Here is a 27545-nt window from a genome sequence, read left to right as displayed (position 1 = left end):
AATCCAATAAAGAAAGCAGAACTGCTAAATACTGGTACTGTAAGAAAAAATCCAGTGAGAAAGCAACTTATACACTTCTAAATCAGTGCACTGCAGTTACAATGGGTGGCTTTGCTGCTGGATTTCAGAACAAGTGGTAGCAGGCTAAGAACCTCTGACAATAAGATGTTTCCTTTGAAACAGACAAGTAAATTCTACCTTCTGATTGGCTACTATGGGTTACGGCTCCTGGGCAAACTTTAAGACTTTAACCTTAAGAAATATTATATATATATATATTATATATATATATATATATATATATATATATATATATATATATATATATATATATATATATATATATATATATATATATATATCACATCTTTGTGTTTTCCCACCAAACACTGTATATATGGGTCATTATTCATTGTTGTTCTATCTTCTAAAAGGCTGGTGTAACAGTTGAAACGTCAGTTTCGTTATTCTTTAATGAAATATTGTTTGTCATATATAAGTCCTGTGTAAAGCGGTTCCTTCTATATAAATATATATATATATATATATATATATATATATATATATATATAGAAGTCCAAGAATTTGGTGCACCCAGGTATTTTTCAAAAATTAAAACGTTACTTTTATTTAAACATGCTGTTAAAACAGGCCAACGTTTCGGTCTCCTCCTAAGACCATTATCAAGACCACATACACAGTTAAAATCAGAAATAAATAGATAAAACCTCTAGACACTCCCAAGCCAAACTCCATCCCAGTCACATGACTGAATAGTTAACCCTGTAGGCTAAAGCATAACAAAGTCATTGTTATGCATAAGGGAGCATGTAGTGCAAGAAATCCAAGTTAAAAAAGTTCATACTTATCTACTGACAAATAATGCAGAAAATGTAACCATAGATGGTACGGGAAAATACAGAAAAGAAAAAAGGAAACAAAGACATTAAATGCTTAACCATAAACTGGCAAATATTGTAGCCAGTGTAGCAAACTCAGCAATACATCTCCTCACTTTGCTCTAGAAACATAGAAAAGAGCAGTGTTCATTTAACCCTGCCGGTGCCAAAGTACCTAGTTTTTTAATCCAAAAACACCTCTCTTTGGAGAAGTAGCCTGGCCGATCACCACCCCTTTGTAAGGGCGGCACATGATCAATTGCAATGTAATGAAAGGTGGGCAACCTGTGCCCCATCTCTAGAAAATGTTTGGCAACAGGCTTATTGGTTGTACCATCCCTGAAGGCTGTGCTTATGGCCGAACGATGCCCATCCATCCGTAATCGTAGTGTTTGATCCGTCTTCCCCACATATGAAAGCCACAGGGACATGTAATCAAATAGATTACATACAAAAGTACATGTAATGCGATGTCTAATTTTTTTCCTGTGTGTGTGCAAAAATGAATCACCTGGGGTCATGTATCGGCATGAGGTACAGTTAGGGCAACGAAACACCCCTGTTTGCCCGTGAGCCAAGTGCCCGTTGTCGGAATAGCATTTTACCGGGTCATTTTTAACTAAAGCAGATCATTGGTGGTTCCGGGACTATTCTCCTTAAATCGCTGTCAGCTCCAACTATATTCCACTGATCCCGAACAAATTTACCCAGGGCTCTCGTACTCTGATTGTACTTGGTACTAAAGACCAGCCTTGTCTCACTACTCTAGGGTTCTTAGCCCTGCACATCTTTCCTGTGCAATTTTAAATGCTGCTGCAAAATGTTGTCCGGTACCCCCTCTCACTAAAACGAACCCAAATCTCTTTTTTTCTGCTAGGTCATGAACCGAATTGTTCCTTAGGACTCTGCAGAATTGGGAAATGGGTAGTGACTTTTTCATAGGTTCAGGGTGACTACTTTGGTAATGCAACAGAACATTCTTATCAGTCGGTTTCCGAAAAAGAGTAAGTCTAACCGTGTACCATTTCTGATAAGTTCAACATCCAAAAGTGTTTCTTGTTGTGCTGACCTCATAAGTAAACTGTACCGGGCTACCCAGGTTTTCAGCTCATCCACCATTGCACAAACTCCATCTCAGTACCCCCCCAAACAATAAGCATATCGTCGATATAGCGACGAAAGAATAGGAGTTTGTGTCCAAATCTTGGCATAATATAATGTTGCTCGTATTGGTGCATATAAAGATTTTTGCAAATAACCTGTGTGCTGCATCTTTTTCGAACTTTCTATTTTGGAGGGGCGAGACGGCGCCCTTAAGTTGCGGAGCACCAGGGTTTACGCTATGGATGAGTGCGGTGACATTTTTGTTTAAGGTATATATATATATATATATTTATATATATATATATATATGATTTTTTTTTTTTTTAAATACAATAATACTTATGTAATTTTAGAGGAATGAACAATATTGGGGCATTTTTCTTAACTGCACACAAAGGGAAGGAGCACTCACCAAACAAAAACACATAATGCCTGGGTGCAGGTAAAATGGGTCTGGAGCAACAAAAAAAAGTACCACACTCAACAGGCTGATTTTAATAAATAAACAAAAGAAATTCCAACATTTTGTTGTTTTCCCTGAGGAATATCATGATGATGTGATCGAAATGTTGGAATTTCTTTCGTTTGTTTAATAAAATCAGTTTCTCCAACTGAGCCTGTTGAGTGCGGTACTTTTTTCTTAAGGTGGCCATACACGTACCAATTACGATCTTTCCTGCAACCATGTTTGTACCTTCCACTAACGTTTGCGGCTGAATCATCAGATGTGGAGCTAGAAACAATAGGAATTCTAACCCTATTTTCAGCCCTCAACGCTTGCCTTTGCTCGGGCGCCTTCAACGGCACCCAGTCAAAATTTTCTGTGCCACCCATTCAACGAGACAACTGATAACTAAGGCTTTTGCAATATTGGTCGCCTTGTTAATCCCCCATACACATACCAAATACGGTACAAAACCTTGTTTCTTATGATATCGGTGCATGTATGGCCAGCTTTAAGCTGCCTATATCGTTGTCTGCTCACCCTGCTGCTTATTGCCCCATTTATGAAGCCAAAACAATGGCTTCCCTGATTGATCTAAGGGGACTCCATATATGTGTCAGCTGGAAAATCTCATGGCCATCTCCCGAAAGATCTGCATAGGACTTTCTTTGGAATCTGCCCCAGCACTTGAGCAGCCAAATCTAGCAAATATGCAATTGTTTGAGGAATTTGTAGATTAGTATGTCTGGCCAGCTTATTAACATTATTATTAACATTTATTTATAAAGCGCCAACATATTCCACAGCGCTGTACAATAAGTGGGTTTCATACATTGGACATACAGAGTAACATATAAAGCAATCAATAACCGATACAAGAGGTGAAGAGGGCCCTGCCCAAAAGAGCTTACAATCTACAAGCTTATAAGTATAAACTATGGTAAAAGTGTAATGTAGCATAAAACTTCTGAAAATGTTAAAGGGGTTGTTTACCTTTGAATTTGCTTTTAGTATGATGTAGAGAGAGTATTCTGAGAATTTAGAATTGGTCTTTATTTTTTATTATTATTATTTTTTAATTATTAGCTTTATGTTCAGTAGCTCTCCAGTTTGGAATTGTAGCAGCTATCAGGTTGCTAGGATACAAATTACCCTAGCAACCAGGCAGCAATTTCAGTGAGAGACTAGAATATAAATAGGAGAAGGTTTGAATTAAATAAATAATAAAAAATATCAATAACAATAAAAAAAATTGTAGTTTCACAAAGCAATAGTTTCATGGGCTGCTGGGGTCAGTGACTCCCATTTTAAATCTTGAAAGAGTCAGAAGAAGGTGGCAAATAAAAAAAAAAAAAAAAAAAAAACAATGTAAAAAAAAATGAAGACTAACTGAAAAGTTACTAAGAATTGGCCATTCTATAACATAAAAGTTAACTTGAAGGTGAACTACCCCTCTAAGCTTACATTTTATTAGAAAAGTCAGCAACTATGTTTTTTCTACCCGATTGTAAGCTCTTTTGGGCAGGGCTCACTTCACCTCTTGTATCGGTTATTGGTTGCTTTATATGTTACTCTGTATGTCCAATGTATGAAACCCACTTATTGTACAGCGCTGCTGAATATGTTGGCGCTTTATAAATAAATGTTAATAATAATAATAATAATAATAATAATTATAGAGAAAATATCCATAACTTCTGTAGGGAAATACAAACCAAAAAAAGAACAATATTTAAAGAATTTAATGAGGCATTACAATCATAGAGTATTGTTCTATGAACACATTTTTATGGGGCAACACCATAAAGGAGGCATTGTCCATAGAATTCAGTGAGGCATTAACATCACAGAGGGATTGTCCGTAGAGCTCTACATAGCAGTACTGCATCACTGTCATAAAAATTAGGTAGCTGCTGCCTTGGCTGTCTATGGAGAATAACTAAGCCTAAGAAATCACTATGTAAAATATGCAGATAAGGAATGTTTTGTGAACACAGCAAGTTATATCCTCATACTTTACTGTCTATTTAAGGGAAGATAAAACTTACTTATAAACAGTCTACATTTCCTCTTAATTGCTTTCCATTCCAGATGGCTAGGAAAGTGCCTGTGTGAAGGAAGCCTAACCTTGAGTGCTTGCATTGCTAGTGTGTGAACATTGGGGAAACACCTTTCAGAGGGTGATTGCTAACATCTGGGATGCAATTAAACACATGTAAATTGAGTTAGAGCAAAGGCTTCTAATGACCGAAGAGGGGAAACTTCTGGTCCAGACTAAACACTTGCTACCTTAATTATGTAAATGATCATAATAAATAAAGCCTAAAATGCAATGTAGTGCACTTCAGACACATCTTGGTGCTTCTCTAGATAATGAACTTCTCCCAGTACATGGTTTGAGACTGGTTATTAATGATGAGCTGTCTAGGGGAAATAAAATCTAGGCATTCAGTCCAAGCAGGGGAGGGGGGTCTTTTAATGTTAATTAGCACTCACCTGATAAAGCTGAGGAAGTGATCTGACTGTGAGATAAAACCAGATTCCGAGCTTGAAAGGGAGCAAGTCACGCCACTGTGGTTTTTCAGAGACTCTGTAAAGATAATGGGTTGGAACATCACACTACTGTAAAGGCAACACTAAATGGCTATTAATAACTGTACAGAAAATGCAGTAAAATACAAAATATGCTATAAGATGAAAAGGATATTATGAAATCATTACAAAGGCTAATTTTCACTTCCGGCAAGGCCTCGGGGCCAAGTTCTATTTATATTTTTCACAGTTAGAATTTAAAACTGACTATACTGTAAAACAGCCTACATACAGATTCACAGATCTGCCAACATATAATGTACATTGTTTTATTTTTTAAAAAAAATAAAGTACAAGTATAATCCATGGAAACAATGGACACCATTGTGATTCTAGGTTATTTCACCCAAAGCATTATCAGCATGGTGTTTCCAAGTTCTTCCTGCATTTGAATGTTCAACTGGACCTACTGGTGAATGGAAAGCACTTGATTTATTTAATTCATTGAGCTTTATTGAAAGGGCAATCATATTACAGAAACCACATTGCAATATATTGTATCCTGGCTAGTGGATTGCTTATTTTTTTTTTAATGGTCTTCAAAAGCAGATGCAAAAAAAAAAATAGTATATCATTTTAAATGCAGCCCTCCTTGAACAATGCTACTCAATCAAAGACATACAGATGTGTCCATATCATAATATAAAGAAACAGGTATGGGACCTGTTATCCACAATGCACCAGACCATTCCTAATGAATAGAGCACAGCCACATGCAGGCAGCACACAGGTGCTGGTCTTGCTCTGCATTGGGGCAGGATGCTAAGTTTGCCTGTTTTTTGCGCTTTGCACCCTGCCCTGTGCTTTGTAAATGGTCACTTTTCAATAAAAGTGCAGAGGTCAGAACCTGAATGAATTAATCATTGTGACAAATGCCTGACAGTGTGTGCACCAGTAATTATGGAAAGTGATTTATGAGCTGTTCATCAACTGCCCAAAGAGATGCCCACAATTTCCCTACAGATTACAACTAGTTGCGTCTCACCCTTCCACATCTTTGCTCATTTGTTCTCTGCAGAAAAATTAAACTGTTAAGGAAATAATAGTCACTTAAAATTCAGTTTCTTCCATCATTGCTTGTGTCCGAGGGATTCTGAGTGAAAGAAGTCACGTTATGTGCACCGTTAAACAGAAATATAAAGTCAAACAATAAGCAGGAAATGTTTTTTTAGGGTTAAAAGAAATATTGGTGATACTAAATACGACAGAATTTACTTGGAATCAGGGGGGGGAATGAAAGCTGTCAGATATTATTACACTTTGGCAACATACATAGAAGGTCAACACTAGGGATGCACCAAATCCAGGATTCGGTTCGGGATTCGACCAAGATTCAGTCGAATCCATGGCTCTGGCTGAACCAAATCAGAGTCCTTAAAATCACACATGACTTTCTGTCACAGAAAGAATACAAATATACATACACACATGCATTCTGTAAACAGAACAAATTTTATGAATCCATGTGAATAACATACACAATGTTCCGAATGGGTCTCAAAAGAATATTCACTGGTGAAATGGACTAATTAAAATACTGGGAATATCATTTTCACTAAATCTGATCATTTAATACTTCTATTCAATGAACTTCAGTTCAAATGACAGAAATCTCCTGAGATGTGTGGTACTTATGGCATGATGAAGTCATTACATGGGGCAAGTTCAAAGTCTCTGGTGTAGAGTACAGTATATGATGGCAAGTGTCACTTCAGCTTTGAGGCTACAACATTGGAAGGGCTATTAAATCAATGCCCAGATAACTAGTTTGTTAAGCTGAACAAACAGCCCAATATCTAAGGGAAAAACATTAATGCCATCAACAGTTCAGCAGAGCATTACTCACTGATGTCACCAAAACAGAAAACAGACAGAACCGCCTCTGATCTCCCTTTCCTATTGATCCATTTCCTACTCCTGCTGAGTGAACTATTTAAAAATGCTTTAATTCTCCCTACAAGTCAATAGGAAAAATGGTTTTATCTTTCACGATGCTGAATTCCATTGCTGCAGCGCAGCACCAACTGTAATGACTTGTTTTAAGTACCTTTCATCTGAAATGTGCGATACAGTATTAGGATATTGCATTTGCTTCTATGTGTTCATTTAGATTCCCTGATGAAGATACTGTATTTTTGAATGAAAAAAGAGAGTAACGGGAGCTCAAATGTATTTACATCTCTCGGCTCCCACACTTTTACTATGCCTGACACCAAAAATCCACTCCCGGTTACTTTACGAGGCAAATTTCTGCGCTGTGGTCCTCCTTGACCCCTTTCCGGCACTGTAAAGGTAATGGCAGGGGGAGGGGGGTGGCGGTGTTAAAGCCAGAATAGTTCCAATTTACAGAGTGGCCCCAAATCCAAAACCGCCCAGGTCTGGTGCATTGTGGATAACAGGTCCTATACCTGTATCTTGATATTATGATATGGACACATCTGTATGTCTTTGATTGAGTAGCATTGTTCAAGGAGGGCTGCATTTAAAATGATATACTATTTTTTTTTTTTTTGCATCTGGGGAAACTGTGCTTTTGAAGACCATTAAAAAAAAATAAGCAATCCACTAGCCAGGATACAATATACTGCAATGTGGTTTCTGTAATATGATTGCCCTTTCAATAAAGCTCAATGAATTAAATAAATCAAGCGCTTTCCATTCACCAGTAGGTCCAGTTGAACATTTAAATGCTTTAAAATCTTGGTATGAAAATGGTTGAGTTTGTGGGTGGGCATCAGCCATTCAAATATCACGCTAAGAAAGTTGGACGTTATTCCCTTTCAATTAAATTATACTTCAAAAGGCCAGAGCTATTTCAGAGTAAAGGGTCATGGGTGCATCTGTAGAAGCCCTGATATTAGAGAGAAAGGTCTTGTCAGGTCTTGAACATTAGGAATGCCAGGCAGGGTATACAGAAGAATGAGTACTTCTTGTAGAGAAGAAAGGGATATCCATGGTGTAAATACATTACTATTCCATGTATTCAATGCAAGCGCTAATCTTTTATCATACTCATATCATACTAATGAATTAATGGACTCTCTCCCTAAACAGAAATATATGGCCCCCATTCAAGAACAGCAAATGTGTTTTCAGCAGTACGATAACAAAATAGGGAATTTTGCTCTTTCCCTCTTCTCCTCTGCATTCCTATCCATTTTCTACTTGTATTTACATGGTAATATTTTAGGGGCAGTGATAAAATTAAGGTTTGGCAGAGATTATTATTTTGCTTGTTGATATGCAGGTTTTATGTTTGGTTGCTTTTAGATTCGTGCAGCTGAAGCCAATTACTGTTGCTCTTCACTAGCCTTTCAGCTTTTCCCTTTGTCCCAGCATCTTTTCCTAAGAAAGTCTGTCAGCACACACACACAACACATGGCTCAATGGATGCGGGAAGCAAGTGGAAAGCAGTGCAAGAGATTCACGGTGTGTGGCCTATTCAAACTAATGCCTAATGCAAGTTTTCCTCCGTGGCCCAACAAAGGAATGCAGAGGTGGGTTGTGAGCCAAAGGAGTACTGGTCATGAGGCATGCGGGATATTATTTATATTATATATATATATATATATATATATATATATAATGTGCGCACTGGACTTTTCAAAATTGCTAAAACATAGCCTTCTTTATTAAATTAATAATTGATTTAAAAACATATACAGGTTGATGTGTCAGTCCCCCATCTTGGACCTTTATTTCCATCCAAGATGGAAATAATCTCTGCTAAACCTTAATTTATTAAGGTCCAACTCCACATACACAAATTGTTCTGGCCTGTGGGGTTAAAGCAGTTTCAAAGGTGCTGAATTGTGCATGCAGTGTGTGCCATATTCCACAGTTCCTTCGAGGAGGGTTGGTCAACAGAACATAAGTTGAAAGCCCTTTTTTTCCCCACAGTAAAATTTAGCATTATTGATTTGTTAACATTTATAAAGCTTTCCTAACCTTCTGAAAAGTTTGACAAATATTTCCTCATTTTTCTCCACAAAGTGTTCTCCAGCTTTGAACAGTTGAAAGTCTTGTTCTTATGGATCAAAAACTTCAAAATCTTTTTACTGTGGTGAAAACACTTAAAAAGTTCACATTGTGGGAACTTTGCATGGATTTAGGAAAGTCTTGCAAGTGCAACTCAGTAAAAATTCTAAAGGAAGTGGAAACAGTCATAAGTATTTGGGAAATTTCCTCAAAACTGGATTTTTTTCTCCACTGATGAATGTTCGGGGGGGGGGGGTCCTTTTTCCTCAACCTTTTGTAAATCTTTCCCATAAGCATTGAAAACCTAAAATAGAACTGGACCTTAATGAAAGGAGTTATGGAGACCCACCAAATGGAATATTTAACAGCTGTAAACAAAAGACTGCATATATACAACAATAACATTTTGGACAGATGGTGCTTTAGAAAATATATGTTTTGTTATTTATATATTTGTATGCCTATATTATATTACAGTGCTTATATTTGACTCCTAGAGTTATTCAAAAGGTCTATGCCTTAGTAAACAAAGATAAATAATAAAGCACAAAAAATAAATGACCAATTGTAAAGTTTCTTAGGTTACTACAACAGGCTACTTGCAACCCTCCACGTGATGATGAACTACACATCTTAACATTCCTAAAAGCCTTTTGCTTAAGGTGCTGAAAGTTGTAGTTTTCCCAATTCCAGAAGAGCAGCAGGTTTGCACATTCCTGGGTGAATTAGGCCAATTACCCAACACTAAAGCTAGTTTCACAACAATGAGTTTTCTGCAGCAATTAATTAAAGAGAAGGCAGCCCATAATGTGAGCCCATAATGTGACTCAACAAATACTGCAATATTCTATGAAAGCTACAGCACACAATGTTGCACATTCTGCATGTTTTGCTTAAGTAAAATATTGTTGCTCACCTTTCATTTTTTTCTATCTGGCCAGATTTGATTTCATCTAAAGTCTTTGCCCCAGCTTTCTTCTTCTTTTCTTTCTTTTTCTTGCTGAGAAGTTCATCCTTAAGTATAGTACAGAAAAAAGTATAAAAACATTGTTTTGGCTCATGAAGGTGTGTTCTAACACTGTATAATAAGGTCATAGTGAATATTCAGTATTTAGTAAAACATAGCCATTCAGTAAAAGGTACAGCAACAACATGGCAGTCAAGTATTTCAGATAAGGCCCCAAAGGAGCACTAGATAGCTAATCATTTTCATAATGTTCTGGCATCATCTGCTCTGATAAAAGCATTGTCACCTTCACCCATTTAAAATGGATTTCTCCTTAGCAACTGTAAAAGGCCCCATAACATTATACATGGCATGGTAATGGCACTCTCTGGACTTCTTGTGTGCATGTAGCCTAGTTATAAAGTTAATTAAAAGGTTAGGATCTTATTAATGAAAGGGAGTAATCGTTCTACAAAAGTAGGGTATAAGTGTAGGAGCTATGGATACCTTATGAATATGGGCTCTCTGCTAGCCTGAGTGTATGGGAGTCCTCTTACAGTGAAGGCCTCTAATTTTGTAGTTTACTTGACAGTATTCAGGGTTTTTATGTAGAAATATAATTTCTCGACACGAGTAAAATAAAATGAACAAAGCACTGCTTGACAGACATACAGCCATTTAGCACTTGTGGTCTTTAGCTTTATAGTAGATGGCTGCAAGAAAAGAAAACAATAATGCATGATTTGTACTACACGATAATTGTCCAAGTATGGAAAGCAATATTCCTTTGCTAATGCAATAAAAGGCACAAAGACAGAGGAACAAGTAGGAGAGTGTAGGTCAGATGTTGAATCCACGTTGAGCAGTCATAAGGTGCTGAGAGTGCGTTATCTCAGCTCCTTTATAAATATATAAGCACACTGGATTCAATTCAAAACCTTTTCAGCCCAAGGCTGCCCTCGGGTTAGATTTAAAAACTCTCAGAGAGGAACGCTTGCTATAACAAGAATGATAAAGGTGTCACTAACAAACACAAGCTAGCAATAAGCAATTGGAGTTGTCATAGCAACCTAAATTAGTAGTGACCTTATGCCACATTGGTAATGCTATATATTGTTGATCCTGGCCGAGAACCTGGAATTTGTGAAATGCATGATGTTTGCACCAAAAAAAAATAAAAAAACCAAAAGGAACACATTTCAAAATTAAAACTTGTGTGATTTGCTTTAATGGAGAAAGTGCATATTAACATTTTACCAGCTCTCATTCAGCTGAATAATAAATATTTATTATAAACAAATAATTGCAGTACTTTAGGCACCAGCTAGAAATAATGATTTAAAAATGTATTATTCTAAATACTCACCAGCTGCTTCTCCAGGTAGATGGACCAAGCCACGGCGTAATGGCCCACTGTGAAAATAATGAACAAGAGCAATGCTAGCTCGGCATTGCTCATCTTCCTCACCCTCCTGTAATAGAACACAGGCTGTCGCCAGTCCGGGAGGCCATTAACAAGAATATCATCGTACCTAGAACATTAAAATGATTGGCAGGTTTCAATATTTAGTCAGGAAGTAAACATGATCAACATCACAATTAAGAATTAAGACAGCATAATGGAAACTGGCAACAAAGGGGACGAGCAAACACACAAAAAAAAGTGTTTCTGATTTTCCTGGGGTCAGACATCATAGTAGAAGCTTTGTTCTTCCCAAAAAATAAATGTTTAGTTTTAATATTATTAAAGGTATTTATTTTTTTTTATCTTACTGTATGTAGGTGTCACAATATGGTTGCGATTGCTATAAAATAGGGTATATTATGCAAGGAAATAATCAAATGATAACACATTTTTCTATTTACAATTAAAAAATGCTTTTACACTATTTCTTTAGGCAATTTCTTAATGTACTCAGCATCAGTACATTGAAACGGGGAAGCAAATGTGTATTTGGATCTCAATACCTTAAGTCTACTAAAAAGACATGGAAACATTAAATAAACCCAATTGGATTGTTATGAACCCAATAAGGCTTAATTATAGTTTAGTTGGGATCAAGTACAAGGTACTGTTTTATTATTACATAGACAAAGGAATTTATTTTTAAAAAATTTAATTATTTAATGAAAATGGAGTCTATGGGAGATAGCCATAATTTGGAACTTTCTGGATACCGGGTTTCCAGATTATGGATCCCATACCTGTAGTTAAAAAAAACAAAAAAAAAACCCAGGAGACATTCTGCAATTTACGCACTTTTTTTTAGTAGCCAAGTAGTAGCCTGCATTTAACGGAAATGATAAGCAAATTGCAAATATATGTTTTAAAAGTCCCTTTGCTCAGCATTAGCAAATTAGTAATGTTTCAGAAACATTTTGTTAAACTTTATTGGATAAATTAGTTCCAGAGTTGCTGCAGCCTCTGTTGCATGTGAACTTTACCCTATTCGCACCAGTTGTTTTCGCAACAAAAAATCAAATGTCAGGAAAGCCAACCTAGAGTATCTGACCACTATCTGCCGAAGGAAACCCACACACACACACATATTTTTTATGAAAAGGCTTAGCCCATTAGTGAACAACAATGTTTTCTAGGAACATTAACTTACTAAATACTGATGCAGTGTTAGAAAAGTGGGAACTCGTGCAAAACTGTTGTGTAGCTTAGCTCTTACAGACGTAACGCCTTAGCTCAAGCTCCCTTAGAGGTCCAACATTTGGCCAGGGACCCCCCTTGGTTCATAACAAGGTTACAGATATTGGCAAACATTTGGGTATCAACCATCAGAATATCAAGGCCATTAAATAACTTCCTTATCCCAATTCTCACTCTAACTGACCTGCTGGGTTTTAGATGTATCTAGAGGAGAAACTAGTGTTTCTCCCTAAATATCACCCTAATTATAGCTTTCAAGCCAAACTCTTATCTACCACTGCTCCAGGGACCACAGTTTGGGTTCAGTTCAGACGGCAAGATTATGAGCGGTTATCAGATTTTTATTTATTTTTTTTTTTTTTGCAAGATCCGATTTAAAAGGTACAACTTAACTGAAGCTGTTGCAAATGAGCACTCAATCAGTTTGTAGGTGAATAAGGTGAATAGTGCTGAACACAAAGCACCTAACTATAATTTGCTTTTTCACTTAAAATAAAAAGAAGATCCCATTTTACCTGATATATGCCTGCATGTACAATATTGGGTGTGCTTTTATACAAAATGAAAAATAAATTGTTCCTCCCGGGTTTGCAGTTCCGTATTAAAGCAAGGCAGTGTACGTCCTTCTGCCCTAACCTCAAGGAAAATCATTTTCCCGGCGTGAGTAGAAGCCCCATACATCATTTTTTTATTCGCAATGTGATTTCATTATCCAGCTTTGGATTAATGCACCTTTAATCATACGACAGTGAAGCTTGTTCCAACACAGTTATCACCTGTTCTACTAAGCGATACTACCCATTATGGCTGTATAAATATACTGTATGCATCATACATAATACAATGCCATGAGCCACGCCAGTGTCTTTTGTTTCATTCTCTGTCCTCCTGTTTTCTGTGGCCTGAAATGTCTGTGTGCTCAGTTCTTCCTTCTACAGAAAACACACGCAGTGCTTACATCCAAGTAGAAGGCACACAAGATATTAAAGGGTCCACAATACAATTGTATGAGCAGCTGGGGCACAGGTCTGCAAATAATACAGGTATGGGATATATTATCCTGAATGCTCAGGGCCTGGGTATTTTTCCATAATTTGGACCACCATGCTTTAATCATTTAAACATTAAACCCAATACGATTGTTTTGCATCCAATAAGGATTAACTAAATCTTGGCTGGGATCAAGTACAAGGTACTGTTTTATGATTACAGAAAAAGGGAAATTATTTAAAAAAAACTGAATAGCTTTATTACAATGGAAATGGCCTTCTTGTAATTCCTTGCTTTCTGGGTAATGGGGTTACGGATAATGGGTCCCACATCTGTACCTGCATTCCTGGACATGTAAAAAAAGGAAAGAGGGATTTGTAACTGTACTGCGGTCTGTCTGTCCCTTTTTGTGGGCACACTATCATCAGAAAACTGCTGCTACATAACCATCAGAGGCCTTGCCAGTGTATTTCGGCAGCAAGCACTGGTGTCTTCAAAGAGTTAAACAATTGTTTCTCCTCAGCTCCACAAATTCTTTTTTTCTGTTAATTTTATTCCATTTCCTTTATATAAAAGCAAGTGTATTTTATCTCATTCCATAAATCTTACAATTAATGCTGCAAACCCCTAACCATTTGGAGGAGAGGGCTGAACAAAACCACAAATATTGCACTGAAACAGCAATCAACATTTTTTAAAGAGACATCCAACCTGTTAACCTTACACTGAGCTCCACTCATTGGAAATTCCGGTCACACTCTTCCAAGAATTAAATCGGCAATGAAAGGCCTAATTTGGTGCAACACATTGACCAAAATATTTTAATTAAAAATATTCTGAGTTAGTGGCAGGCCTAATTACAGGAATAAAAATAGGGCCTATATTGTCATGCAGGTCAGTAGGACTCCATAGTAGGTTTTTCTCAAGTAAATTGACCGATCCAGGAATAATAGCGCAGCTGCTAAACTGCCAGTCTTGACATGTAAATCAATTTAAATCCAACAAATGCAGTTGCTACTTCCATACTTATTATTAAATTGATACCTAGTGTTGTTTGGGGGAAGAAAAAAAATTGACTGATATTTATGTATTTAAATTTTAAATGAATTTATGGGTAGATGAGGAAATGTAATTACCAGTGATAAAATAAACATGAAAATGGGGAAAAGGCAGAACAAACAATAGTTTCTTAGGAGTACACTATTTTAACTGCTTAGATGCTGTAAGGCCGACAGCACAATGACTTGGGGGAAAAAAAACATTTCAGCAGATACTTGGCAGCATGAGGGTGAAGGCAGTATACATTTAATGCACTAGACGCTTAAAAGAGCACTTTACTTAACAATGTCTGCTGCTCTGAGCAACGGTCTCCAAGGATTAATCCTTAGAATCAATTCCCTATTGATTTTACTATCAATGAACATCATGGCTCATGCAACTGTCCGTTTCAAAAGAAGATCACTTCCATTATAGCCCACTTTTAGTACATAGGCACAGAAAAGTAAAAAAAAAAAAACTGAAACACACACATTATATAATATTATATATATATATATATATATATATATATATATATATATATATATATATACACACACACTGATAGATATCTGTAGTCTTGCACACATAAAATTCAAATATATATTTTTTAATGCCTATATACTCCATTAAAGCATCAAATCTCTTCTTTTAGTTTTTGCCGTATGATCTGTAAAAATACCTTCTACCCCCACACTGGGGGGTAGAAGAAAATATCATTCTAAGCAAATTGCTAATACATATACTAATTTATAAGTTATTTGTAAATGTCACTGTTATTGAAAGAAGTATCTGTCCGGCTATTTATATTCTCTGCCATGCATGACTCTTGAAACATTAAAATGCAGCTGATTAACTGCCCGGCAAAAGGACTGAAGCAGCTATATTGTTTTAAAAAGTCAGAACTAGAGAACAAATAGTGCTTTTAATAGCAATTACATTTACAAAACCCATTGTAAAGTATAATGTATAGTGGAACTTAGCTTACAATTATATTGCCTTTCATTCATTATGCAAAAAAAAAAAAAAAAAAAAAAAAGATGTTTTTGGATGAGTAACACTTCAAAACTTCCCAAATTCCTGGTGTTCAGACTTATAGTTATTTAAAAGAAATGAATTACAGTGGCACAGATGCCGGAGCCGCCAGGCCAGACCCATTTAGATGTGCTAGTAAAAGGATGACTGCATTTCCCCTTAGCAAGTGAGTAGCAACTCCATAACCATCCATGTGAGTGGGAAGGAATTTTGGGCAGCTGTTTATTTATAACAAAAGAGAAAAAAAAGTCAACTCCCAGGAAATTAAGTGCTACAGGAGACACAAGCATAGAGACCTCTTTCAGTAATTATCTGCTTTTATATTTGAATTTATATGCCACAAATTTGTATTATAGACACAGGATTTGTTATCTGGAATGCTTAGGACTTGGGGTTTTCTGGATAGGGGATGTTTCCATAATTTGAATCACCATACCTTAATTCTGCTAAAAAATAATTGAAACATTAAATAAACCCAATAGGATTTGAAAATTAGAATTCTTTTCTTATAGTGGAAGATGGTCATTCCGGACTTTGGAGTTTTCTGGATAATGGGTTGCCGTACATAATGTCATTAAATACTTTTGTATAGAAAACACAATAAAGATAAGTGTCTGGCTTACGTCACCTAGATTAAAACATAATGTCTCCCATTAGCCATTCATGTCAGAAGTAAAAGGTACATGTACAACTTGATCATGGATTGTGTTTTGGCTGAACGTGCTGCAGGTTACGGATCCGTGCCAAGTCAGCTGCCATTGTTCAGAGCAGGGATAGGAACCCTTGTGCACAAAAGCTGTTGGACAACTAATGTTCCCAGAAACCTTCTGACAGCTTTGCTAGACCTGCAATGTCAATGGATGCCAAGCCTCCATTTACTGTACAGTTTGTCTAAATGACCAGTGATGCCAGACCGACTCAAAAGATATCTGATGCGTTTTTGGCCCCATGAGGTTGAGACGACTTTATTTGAATTAACAGTATATTTCATGCTAGCACAGGTATGGGATCTGTTATGCGGAAGCCCATTAGCCAGAAAGCTCTGAATTAAGTACCTTGTACTTGATCCCAATTAAAATTAATCCTTATTCGAAGCAATCCTATTAGGTTTATTGTATAAATGTCCTTTTAGTAAAACGTAAGATATGGAGATCCAAATTACCCCTTATCCGGAAAACCCAAGGTCCCAAGCATTCTGGATAACAGGTTCAATACCTGTATAGTAAAATAAATTAAATGTAATTGGCTTTGTTTCAGGATACTGGCACCCAGCTCAGTTACAGGTATTTTACAGCTCAAGAATTAAATATCTTCTTAGGTGGGTGACAAAAGGCTCATAGTCATTCTATATTATTTCCTAATGCAAACATACGGTCATTTGTCAGGTGATGGCTACTGAAAGCAATAAGGAGCAACAACAAGTGTTATCTTGCCCAATCAGAGTGATATTAAATGCCTGGATGATAAAATGCCCAGAATTGCCTTACAGATACCTCACAAACCAGCAATTGCAGTCAAATTAAGCTACATTCAGTACAAAGATCCTGTAAATAGGTCTGGGTCATTTAAAGTCTACATTGCAAGTATGATGTCCATGATGTCTCAATTGTCAGTGTGAATATGGCACTAGACAGGGCCTTAAAGTACTTGCCCATACATATAACTGTCCTGCTTAATCTATGTAGGAGAACATCTTTTAAGTGTAACCAAAACACAAAGTAGAGAATAAAATGCCATGAATTATAAACCCACTTCTGTCATCGTTAATCAAGGCAAGCAGGATTAATAGCTTGGCAATAAATGTGTGTTGTGGTGCCACTAGCATTGGTTGGTACTGCAATTTCTTGGCAAGAATAATACGTGCAGTAGATTGCAGCACAGCCAGGCCCCTATTGATGGCTTTTCTTTCTGCTCCACTTGTTTGGTAATGGGCACATTCCATGAATTCCTATCAATAAACCTTAATAGAAAGCTTTAACATTTATTTAAATGAAACATAACGCTATAAAACATAATACTTTACTATAAACTCACAATTTAGAGCCACAAATGCATGCCAAGTGTCTTTTAAACCTTCCAGTTGTCAGCCATCTTTATATAGTTTTTGAGCTTAGAGAATATGGAATAAGTTAAATACAGCAAAATATACTTTATAAATGGGGCCACTTTCATCTTGTGTTTCTAGGCATATGGAATCTACGCAGCCCAGAGGCCCTTATCTGCAAATAATTAATCTGTGAAAGCTGCCATATTGCTTGCTCTGACATAGTAAAATATCTTCCCAATGCATCCTGCGGTTATATTATGCAAGATGGCACAATGCTTGTTTGGATTAAGTGTACAATAGCCCCTGGACAAAGCCCTGCTGGGGGATATCAGCACCCTTATTATACTCAGCAAGAAAAGCAATACAGAGCATTTTATTGTTTCCAAAGTCCAGTCCTTTCAAATCTTAAATAAATAAAATTAGTAAGGTTTTTAGTTCCCTCTCATGAACACACAAATACATTTTATATGTATTTATAGACAAATTTAAAAATATATAATCTTATAACATAACTATCTTGTTTGTAATGTTTATAAATCCATGTTTCCAACAAATGTGAACAACCGAAGCCCTACCAGGAACCGTACAGATATTTATATATTTATTTTATCTCAATTACCGAAAAGGCCCAAAAGATTAAGCATTTATGAGGGATTACCACTTGCCTGAAGCAAAATCAAGGCACAAGGCCAGAAACCAACTGTTTTAAATAAGCTCAGAAAAGGTGGCTGTAGTAGCATACAAAAATAAACCCAAGGAAATGTATATTTTAACTTTTGGAGAAATTTCACTTCTGTCTTGTCTTTAATGTCCCGAGGGCTTAAGGAGCAGAAGGAGGGGTTCATATACAGTATGTATGTTTGTGCCTTAGCTGTTCCAGCCACATTTCTCACACATGCAATAAGAGGTTTTCCCAAGCTTTCAAATACATTGCAGATATTTGGAGATTGCACACAGTCTTCTTGCCAGCAGTTATTCCTATTAGCAGGTTTTGCCAGAATTTTGTAGAGAAGGGAAAAGCCTAAACTTGCAGGATTTGTTTAAAATGCACAAACACTTTTGATATCAGAATAAGCATCAACCTCATTTGTCGTCTGGCAAGAAAATCACACTTTGTTGATATTTTGTTAGCTTATAAAAAAAAAATTACGTGGGAAACTTGACCGCCAGATTACATATTAAACCCCTAATTCTATAAATGTGGTGGAATTATTTTTTAAGAATTATTTTTGCTAAATATAAACCAGGTGCATGTATGGGATCCATTATCTGGAAACCCATTATCCAGAGGCCATCTCCCATAGACTTTATTTTAATCAAATAAGTCACATTTTTTTGATGATTTTCTCTGTAACAATAAAACAGTACCTTGCACTTGATCCTAACTAAGATATAATGAATCCTTATTGGAAGCAAAATTGGACTCTATTGGGTTTATTTAATGTCTAAAAATTATTTTTTTTAGTACACTTATGGTATGGAGATCCAAATTATGGGAAAAAAACCTTATCCCGAAAACTCCAGGTCCTAAGCATTCTGGATAACAGGTCCCATACCTGTAATAAGCTTAAGATATATTAAAATAGCAAGGAAGACCAAAATTCATCCAACAAAACCTCAACGTTCCAACATAAGAGTAAGTTGTATTCTGAATGTGGTTTTAACTGACTTACAGTTTTGTTAACCAATCACATGGTCTCAAAGGATTTTCAATAAACAGATAATAAATTGTTACAAAAACAAAGAATAATGCTATCGCTGAGAGGCTATGAAATGTCTAATATTTTGCAATTTGCTGCCCATTAGATATTTCTTACAAATAAGCTTTGATGGACACATGAGATGTAAAGGCTTCATATGGTTTTCAACACTAAGGGGCAGATATATATTTGATATAAATTAGAGCTCACTACAAAAAATTCACTTACTCTCTATTCAATCCTGTGGGATTTTTAGAAGCGTATTTGTCGATGGGTGAAAGTTAGAGTTCGCCATTTGATAAATACGCTTCTAAAAAAGTTTTTCTGTAGTGAGTGAATTTCACACATAGATCTGCCCCTAAGCTTCAGTCTCTGTACTGTATCACTACTTTAGAGCTCCCTTACAAGATACATGTTTTTAACCCACCAAATAATCAGTAATTAGTTGTAGTACCATTGAAATATTTTTTTTTCATTACAATTTCACATTAATCATCGAATGCTGTGTTGGATAAAGTGCACACATAAATGTAAAGCTGAACAAAGTATCTGATTTCACAAATGACATTCTGTTTATGAGATGTAGATTTATCAGCATTTTAAAGACCAAAATACACAAGCTTTGTCAAACTTAACATATATGATCTAATCACTAAAAGTGTTTGATAAGCCTCAGAATAACAATATAATAAACCAAACTTGTGTCACGGTGGTTTCAAAATACAAAAACTCATATCTGAATTAAAATTATGTTAAAAAGCTTCTCAAACTACACAGGGACACAGAAAAATGATTGAGAAATAAAACGTACCGCTGTCTCCTCTCTTCATCCTTTAATACTTCGTAGATGGCAACCAACTAAAACAAAACCATTTGGTTAGTGAGTTACAAATGTTTTTTTTTTGCCACTGCTTTAAAGACAGCAAATCTTAAAATGCTTCCTGAAAGCTTGCTCGGTATCTGTGCATTAAAAATTTAATCAAGTCGGAAGTGACTTCAAGCAGAGCTTCCAAGTAATCAAATGTAAAGCTTTAACCCCAAAGGATTGTGAATATCCGCATCAATCTGTGAAGCAGATTCCCATATAAACTCTGGGCACACAGTGAGAAGGAAAAAAAAAATCTGAACGTTACAAAGGAGCAGATTTTTTCTCTCGCTCTTGTTTAGCGGTCACATACTTGTCTGAACTGAGTTTCTGCGTTTTCCTCCTTGTTCTTGTCGGGGTGCAACGTTAAAGACAGTTTGCGATAGGCTTTCCGAATGTCAGCAGATGAAGCATCCTGCAAACAAGAAGAGGAGGGAGGGATATGAGCAAAGCACAAAGCAAACTTTGTAAGAAAGCAGAAATTCCCAGAGCCTCATTAAGATGTAGAGATAGCCAACCAACTATAGGACCTAAGGCAATGTAATCTGAGCCATGAGGGAACAAGCTAGACTGACCCACATGAATGAACAATTATTCAGCTTAATTTCACTTTCTTCCTAACTTGGCTATACATGTAATATCCCCACCCACTGGACAGCCATTACTTTCTATACGTTTCCAAATGTTTGCCGGCTGAGCTTCATGATTTATGAACAAAGGACGCAAAAAGCAGCAAACTAATTTTACACTTAGCCTTACAAATCTTTTCTAATTTTTTTATCTTTATTTACGCACTTCTGTGGGATACTCTTATAGGCCATGTGCTTTTTTCCCCCCATTAGGCTAAAGGTAATTTTAGTTGTTATACTTGCAGAATAATGTCAAAATATTGATTTTCAGGATCTACTGTCCAACTGAAGGCCTGTGCAGCCACCACACAAAGCCTTTCTACTTTTCATTATACAGTGCAATTATTATTATTTGCAATCCCAAGAAATCAACATACAATTGCATAGGATATTTTAATAGGTTCTGGCAAACGAACACACACAACTAATTGTGACAGTATAAACGGTTTCTGTAAGATTTGAGGTGGTTCAGTGCCATTTTAAAATAAAATTAGGCGCAAGAAAGTAAATATCATCACTAAATTTCCACTTAACTTAGTATGGAATACACAATGCAAAAATAAGGACATAGTACAGGTATAGGGTCTGTTATCTGGAAACCCATTATTCAGAAAGCTCCGAATTACAGAAAAGCCGTCTCCCATAGACTCCATTTTAATCAAATAATTCACATTTTCAAAAATATTTTCCTTTTTCTTTGTAATGATAAAACATTACCTTGTATTTGATCCCAACTAACATATAATTAATTCTTATTGAAGGCAAAACAATCCTACTGGTTTTATTTAATATTTGAATGATTTAAAATATGGAAAGACTCCTTATTTGGAAAACCACAGGTCCCGAGCATGCTGGGTAACAGGTCCCATACAGTACAGCTCTAGACTATCCATCGTAAAAATCATGGGGCATATGTGGCTCTCTGAGGCATTTAAAAGGTTTCCCATAGGCTCCTTAAACGTCAAAACTTTGACTTTAAAAAAATTTATAACAGTAAAGAAACTATTTAATCTATTAAGCATCAGCTAAGACTTTCAACATAGTTGTGGTGCAATAGTAATAATAGAAAAGGCAGAATCTTGAGCAAATTATGGGAAATAAACATTTATATCCATCTTAATGAATGGAGAAGGCTGATCGTTGAATTACCAGCATGATTATCCCTATCACAAAAGTTCGGAAAACCGTTGGTGGTTCATGATAACAAGTGATTTAAACAAAGCTTTAAACATAAAAGGGGTAAAAATAAATAAAGGGAAAGGTGCACTGGTTGAACATGACGACAAAGGTCTCCTCGTACAAAGAGATTCTGCCACATGATAAAGAGTTACCAAGCAACGAAGGCAACATATATGGACTGTAACAAAAAACACTGGCAAACAAGAGGGTCTCTGAGAGAATTAAAATGACTGAGGGGCCCCAGATAAACTGCAGCCCCAATATTTTAGTGATCTTTCCAAAGGACTGCAATTTTTGCTACATGTTGCATTTCACAAACAACAACAAAACATAATTATGATAACTAAAATATCACCACAAAAGTAAAACGTGGTACATATAAATGAACAGGTAGAGGTCCATTCAGACTCCCTAAATGCTGGAAAGTGAGCATGTTTTGGAGTGGGGTTTATAGCCCCAGCTTGCACATCAATGTGGAGAATGTCTATTCGCTTGGTGAATAATGATTTGTGCGGCCGTGAGTGCATCCACCATAATAGTTAGAGATGGAAGCCCTTTAACCCACTGAGTGCCACAAGGATGTGACAGCCCTTTGAGATGAAGGTCAGGAGGTACCTCAGGTTAGATGGTGAAGTCTAACACAGCCAGCTTTCCCCCCAAGCAAATGAGGGTTCAACTAAATGTAGAAGAAACACATTTTCTATTATTTGGATCACTGTGCATTAAGTCTGCTAAAAATAATTTAAATAAGAAATAAACCCAATAGGATTGTTTTGCGACCAATATGGATCCACACAGCTTAGTTACCATTAAGTACAAGGTACTGTTTTATTAATACAGAGAAAAGGGGAATCTTTTTATAAAACAAGAATTATTTGCTTAAAATGCACTTTATAGAAGATGGCCTTCCTGTAATTGGGAGCTTTCTAGATAATAGGTTTCTGGAAAAGGGATCTCATACCAGTAATAAATTAATGTGGAACCAGAGTTTGTTGCAGATCTTCTGTTTAAGGTGTAGTTAAAAAATTCTTCTCGTACTATGTGTTCTGACATTCAAGTCAAACGTGAAGTCGTTTGGCTGTAACTGTTCATTTCATGTTTGGTGTTAAGGAAAACTCATTTTGTTGTGTTTACAACGTAACAGGGTGTTTGGCCAAAACATGGTGCCTGTAGGTCGAAAAGCTCATGCAAAAAATGGATTCTGTAAAAGATCCCAAAAAAATCCCATTTGCCCCCCCACTCCTTCAATGAATGACAACAATGCTGAGAAAATTAATGAATTGTGGCATTTCAAATTTTTTTTGCAAACAAATATATATATTTTTTTCAATTTCATTGTTCATTAATAAGCAACACAAGGAAGAACACATAGATAACTGTACTTAAAAGCTTTTGTCTTTATTGTTGCATTATCCTGTATAATCTTCTGGCTTAGGAACCGCAGGTAATTTTTAAACAATAAAAATAAAAGAAGGACATCAAAGATGGTGGACAGGAACCAAAAGGAATAGTGCACCTGATCCCAATAATGAGAGAGGAGGCAATTGCTTCCACTTTAGAATCAGAATTCTCAAGAATATCACTCACATCAAAAACCTTCCAGTGCGTGACTTCTACCTTTATTCCATGTATTAAGCAGGTATGTTCTACAGACATGGTTATAGCATGGTAGATAAAACATGGCACTGGACAGGGGGGGGTCTTAAAATCTCTCCCCTTTGCAGCTGGGTTCCAGAACACAGCAAGAATCATTATACACGCAAAAATGTGTGTGTGTGTCCATGTAAGTGTATAGAGTACCTGTCTAACAGTAGGCTTTTAGCAGGCAGTTGCCAGTGAAAGATGACTACGGGGGTTCCTAAAGTACAGATAATGCTCTTATGAAATCTTCTGAGTGCAAATATAATCTCGGAGCTATATAGGGTTCAAATGAAACAAAAGATTCCCAAAATGTGGGGCTACCCTTGTCACAATGCAGTGGCTAGGAGAGGAACTAAAAGGAAAATTAGGGTCAAAATTTGTTTTCTTTTAAGTGATGTTTTAGATATTTGTAAAACTATAATGGATAAGATGCCTAGAAAGTGGAAGTATTGTATATCTCTGACTATTTTTCTATGTTTGTAGTAAAATGTTGCTGAACTGAACTGAAAAGAGATTAACGAGCCGATGTACAAGCTGGTGTGAGCTCTAACATACTCTCTCTACAGCAGATATAACAATTGTGTTGTTTAAAGAGTCCCCACAAATGCAAATATCCAAGAGATATTGTGCTTAGTAGAAGGGAATTGCTATGCTATATGATATAATTATCCAGAAACCCATTATCCAGACAGCTCTGAATTATGGGAAAGCAATCTCTTATAGACTCCATTAAAATGATATAATAATGATATATTCATATAATTGATCCTTACTGGAGGCAAAACAATCCAACTGGGTTATTTAATGTTTTATTGATTTTACTTTGGTGATGCAAATTACAGAAAGACCCCTTATTCGGAAAACCATCATCTACCAAGCATTCTGGATAACAGGTCCCACATCTGTATTTTCTTACAGTTTAAATGGAAAACCTGGAAATTTGTCCTTGCCATGGAAATTTAAAACTCTGATTAACTGACCATGCCGCCATGACATAAAACAGTTCCTTTTTTGGCTTCATATAAATGTAATCATAAAACATAATAGGAGTCCTGTGGGGAATAAGGAGCTTGTGGCCAGCCTGCCAATGACATAATGGTTCCTTAGGCCAATTGCAAGCAGAGACAAATGCTTGTCAAATAAAGCAAACAAAGCAAATAAATCAAACTGAAACAACATCTAATTTCAGCTATAAATATTTAATCAAGAACTCAAAACTGAATGCATAATTTTAAAGTAAGAAGCAAAGGTAAGGAGACAGCTGTGCTTATATGCCTAAAAAACATTTATGAAAGCAAGGGTAATGCCAAATTTAGCAGAATTTCCTAGAATTCCAGAGTAGCAGTGAGCACCCAAAATATAGCAGGAAATACAACTTTGTGTGCATTTTACCAATGCAAGCTGCCATAAGCATCTACCATAGTGATGTGTGGGCCAGCCCGATACCCACAGGACCTGGTCGACCTTGCCACATTAACCGTGGGTTGCGGGTTCGGGTCGAGCGCTTCTGCTCACCCTCCCCACCCGCAACCTTACACTTCCGGCTCTCTAATTTATAGGTGCATAACTGGCGCGCACAGCCCTCTTTTGTGACGTCATTGCGGGGTGGGCACAGGTCTATAAATAGTAGGAGGAAGCGGGTTCGGAGTGGGTTAAAGTTAAAGGTTAATCATACCCACATTTTGTTTTGGTTCTCTGTCAATGTGTGTTGAATTAGATCTGGGACCTGAAGCCTCTCTGCTTTCAGAGAATTGGTACTCCACCCACGATGGACCACAAGACTTCAAATCCCAGAACCCATCACTTCAACATGAAACAAGGTAAGAGAGGGGATGAATGACTGTAACCCAAAAAGGGGTAAAGGATTAGTCGAGAGTCAGGCAACCATGGTTTGCTCTCAATCTAAGCAATTATGTTTACGCAAAGAAATTAAACATTTGGCATCCCCTGCAGTGATTAAAGCTTTCCTTCTCCTTTTGTCGGTTTCAAATGTTTATGCACCTACGTAAGCCCAATGAAGGAGTTCAAAAAGGGAGATTTTTTTCCCTTTAAAAGCAAGTCAGAATGTTGCATGTTGTGTTCCACCTGTGACTGTGTCAAGATGAGCACATTAGGAATTGCCATTGCCCCTAGTATAAATTATACAAACAAGAATAAAAAACAAGAGTAATCAAATATATTTTGCGTAGTTAACCCCCTGTATCCATCTGTACTTGTTTATAATCAGTATGTTTGACGAATAGCCCCTTCTATTGTATAGCACTGCCAAATACAATGTGGCCATTTAAATATACTTACACTTACAATCCGCATACCCATGATCTAATGCAGGGGTGTCAAACTCAATCACATACGGGGGCCAAAATCTAAAACACAGGCTAAGCCGCGGGCCAAATTTTTTATTAATATACTTAGTAAGATACTAAGGGGTATATTTATCAAAATGTGTAAAAAGTGGACTAAGACACTACCAGTGTTGTTGCTCATAGCAGCCAATAGATACTTTGCTAATGTTGAAATCTGATTACTGATTGGATGCCTTGGGCAACATTACTGGTAATGCTTCGCTCCACTCTTTACACAGCATGATAAATATACCCCTTAGTCTTAGTTACTATGTGAGGAAAATGGAAATTGATCAGGCTGGATGGTCAGACACACTCACCAAGGGCCACATAAAACAGCCAGGTGGGCCGGATTTGGCCCCCGGGCCTTGTGTTTGACATATATGATCTAATGCATTCAACTGCGTCACATAAATATGACAGAAGTAACATCTGTTTCATTGTATTTATTTAAAAAAATTACCATAAAAGTATCTTTAAATATGGCATTCACCAACATATTGCTGAGCTATTAAGTTGGCAAGACACAAGATATATTGAGAGCATAACATAAATATTGGGTGCAAATTCATGCAATAATTCTTATGATGTCTATGCTGCATGTAAATATATTTTTCACAAAAATATAATATTGAAAGGTATACAAAAAGTTGAAAAAATAAAGAAGGGAAGTTTGGCATACAAGATGGTATACAAGTTTTAGCGAGTCATGTGACAGAAATGATATCACTAAGCACCGTTTATAAGGATATAATTTACAGTTACTTAGAGTAAGGTTGTGTTATGCTTAAAAGAAGGCTACACATTATTTATTATTACCTTACATAAAAAGATAATAAATACAATTCTTAGCGTTGAGCAAGCACCAGCCTTACTAAAACTATCCTGCAGTACACAGTCTTCCCAAAATGAAGTTAAAAAGCAAACCAATAAATTAGTAAGCATAACAATAACCCATCAAAGGCCTTCCTAGCTGAACAGTCCCATAAGCAATTCAAGTTGTGTAAGTGCTTCCTGCAGAAATCCTGTGCTGTTTATAAAGTTCTCACCATTTCTGCTGAAAACAAACAGCATAGCACCCATAAATGTGTTACAAGCAAAAAATAGCCACCAAATTCAAGCAACTATTGCTATCCTTTTGAAATGTACGGTTTCCAATTTCTATACGTGCCATTTCACAATAAAACCTTTGTTTCTAGTCCATATATCTCCTTGTTTCTGTGGAATGAAGTAAATGCGGCTTATTAGACATTACACAGAATTACCATACACACACACAAACAGCTGATTAGGTTTGGTATTGCCAAGAGGTGGGGAAGGCCAGCAAGCCTACCCCATGGGCACTATAGAGTTAAGCAGATGAGATGAGCCAGGGCTTCCTGCTTGCACACACAATGTATGGATTCTTATGGATTCATTATGCAGCCCCTATATCAGTGTGGCAGATGCTGCT

The 27545-nt window shown here is 36.5% G+C and overlaps 1 protein-coding gene across 1 annotated transcript in view; it reads right to left on the bottom strand.

Moving 5' to 3' along the window:
- The window catches only part of dnajc1 (DnaJ heat shock protein family (Hsp40) member C1), a 77128-nt gene that overhangs the window by 30365 nt on the left and 19218 nt on the right, over positions 1-27545 (bottom strand). The window contains 5 exon segments of the mRNA NM_001011351.1: positions 4945-5038; positions 9935-10032; positions 11331-11496; positions 20245-20291; positions 20612-20713. Of these exon segments, the coding sequence (NP_001011351.1) occupies positions 4945-5038; positions 9935-10032; positions 11331-11496; positions 20245-20291; positions 20612-20713 (507 nt within the window).

The sequence above is a fragment of the Xenopus tropicalis genome, chromosome 6 (genome assembly GCF_000004195.4).
Source record: "Xenopus tropicalis strain Nigerian chromosome 6, UCB_Xtro_10.0, whole genome shotgun sequence".
NCBI classification, from domain to species: domain Eukaryota; kingdom Metazoa; phylum Chordata; class Amphibia; order Anura; family Pipidae; genus Xenopus; species Xenopus tropicalis.
Note: the sequence above shows the minus strand (reverse complement) of the source record. Positions and strands in the feature narration are given on the sequence as shown.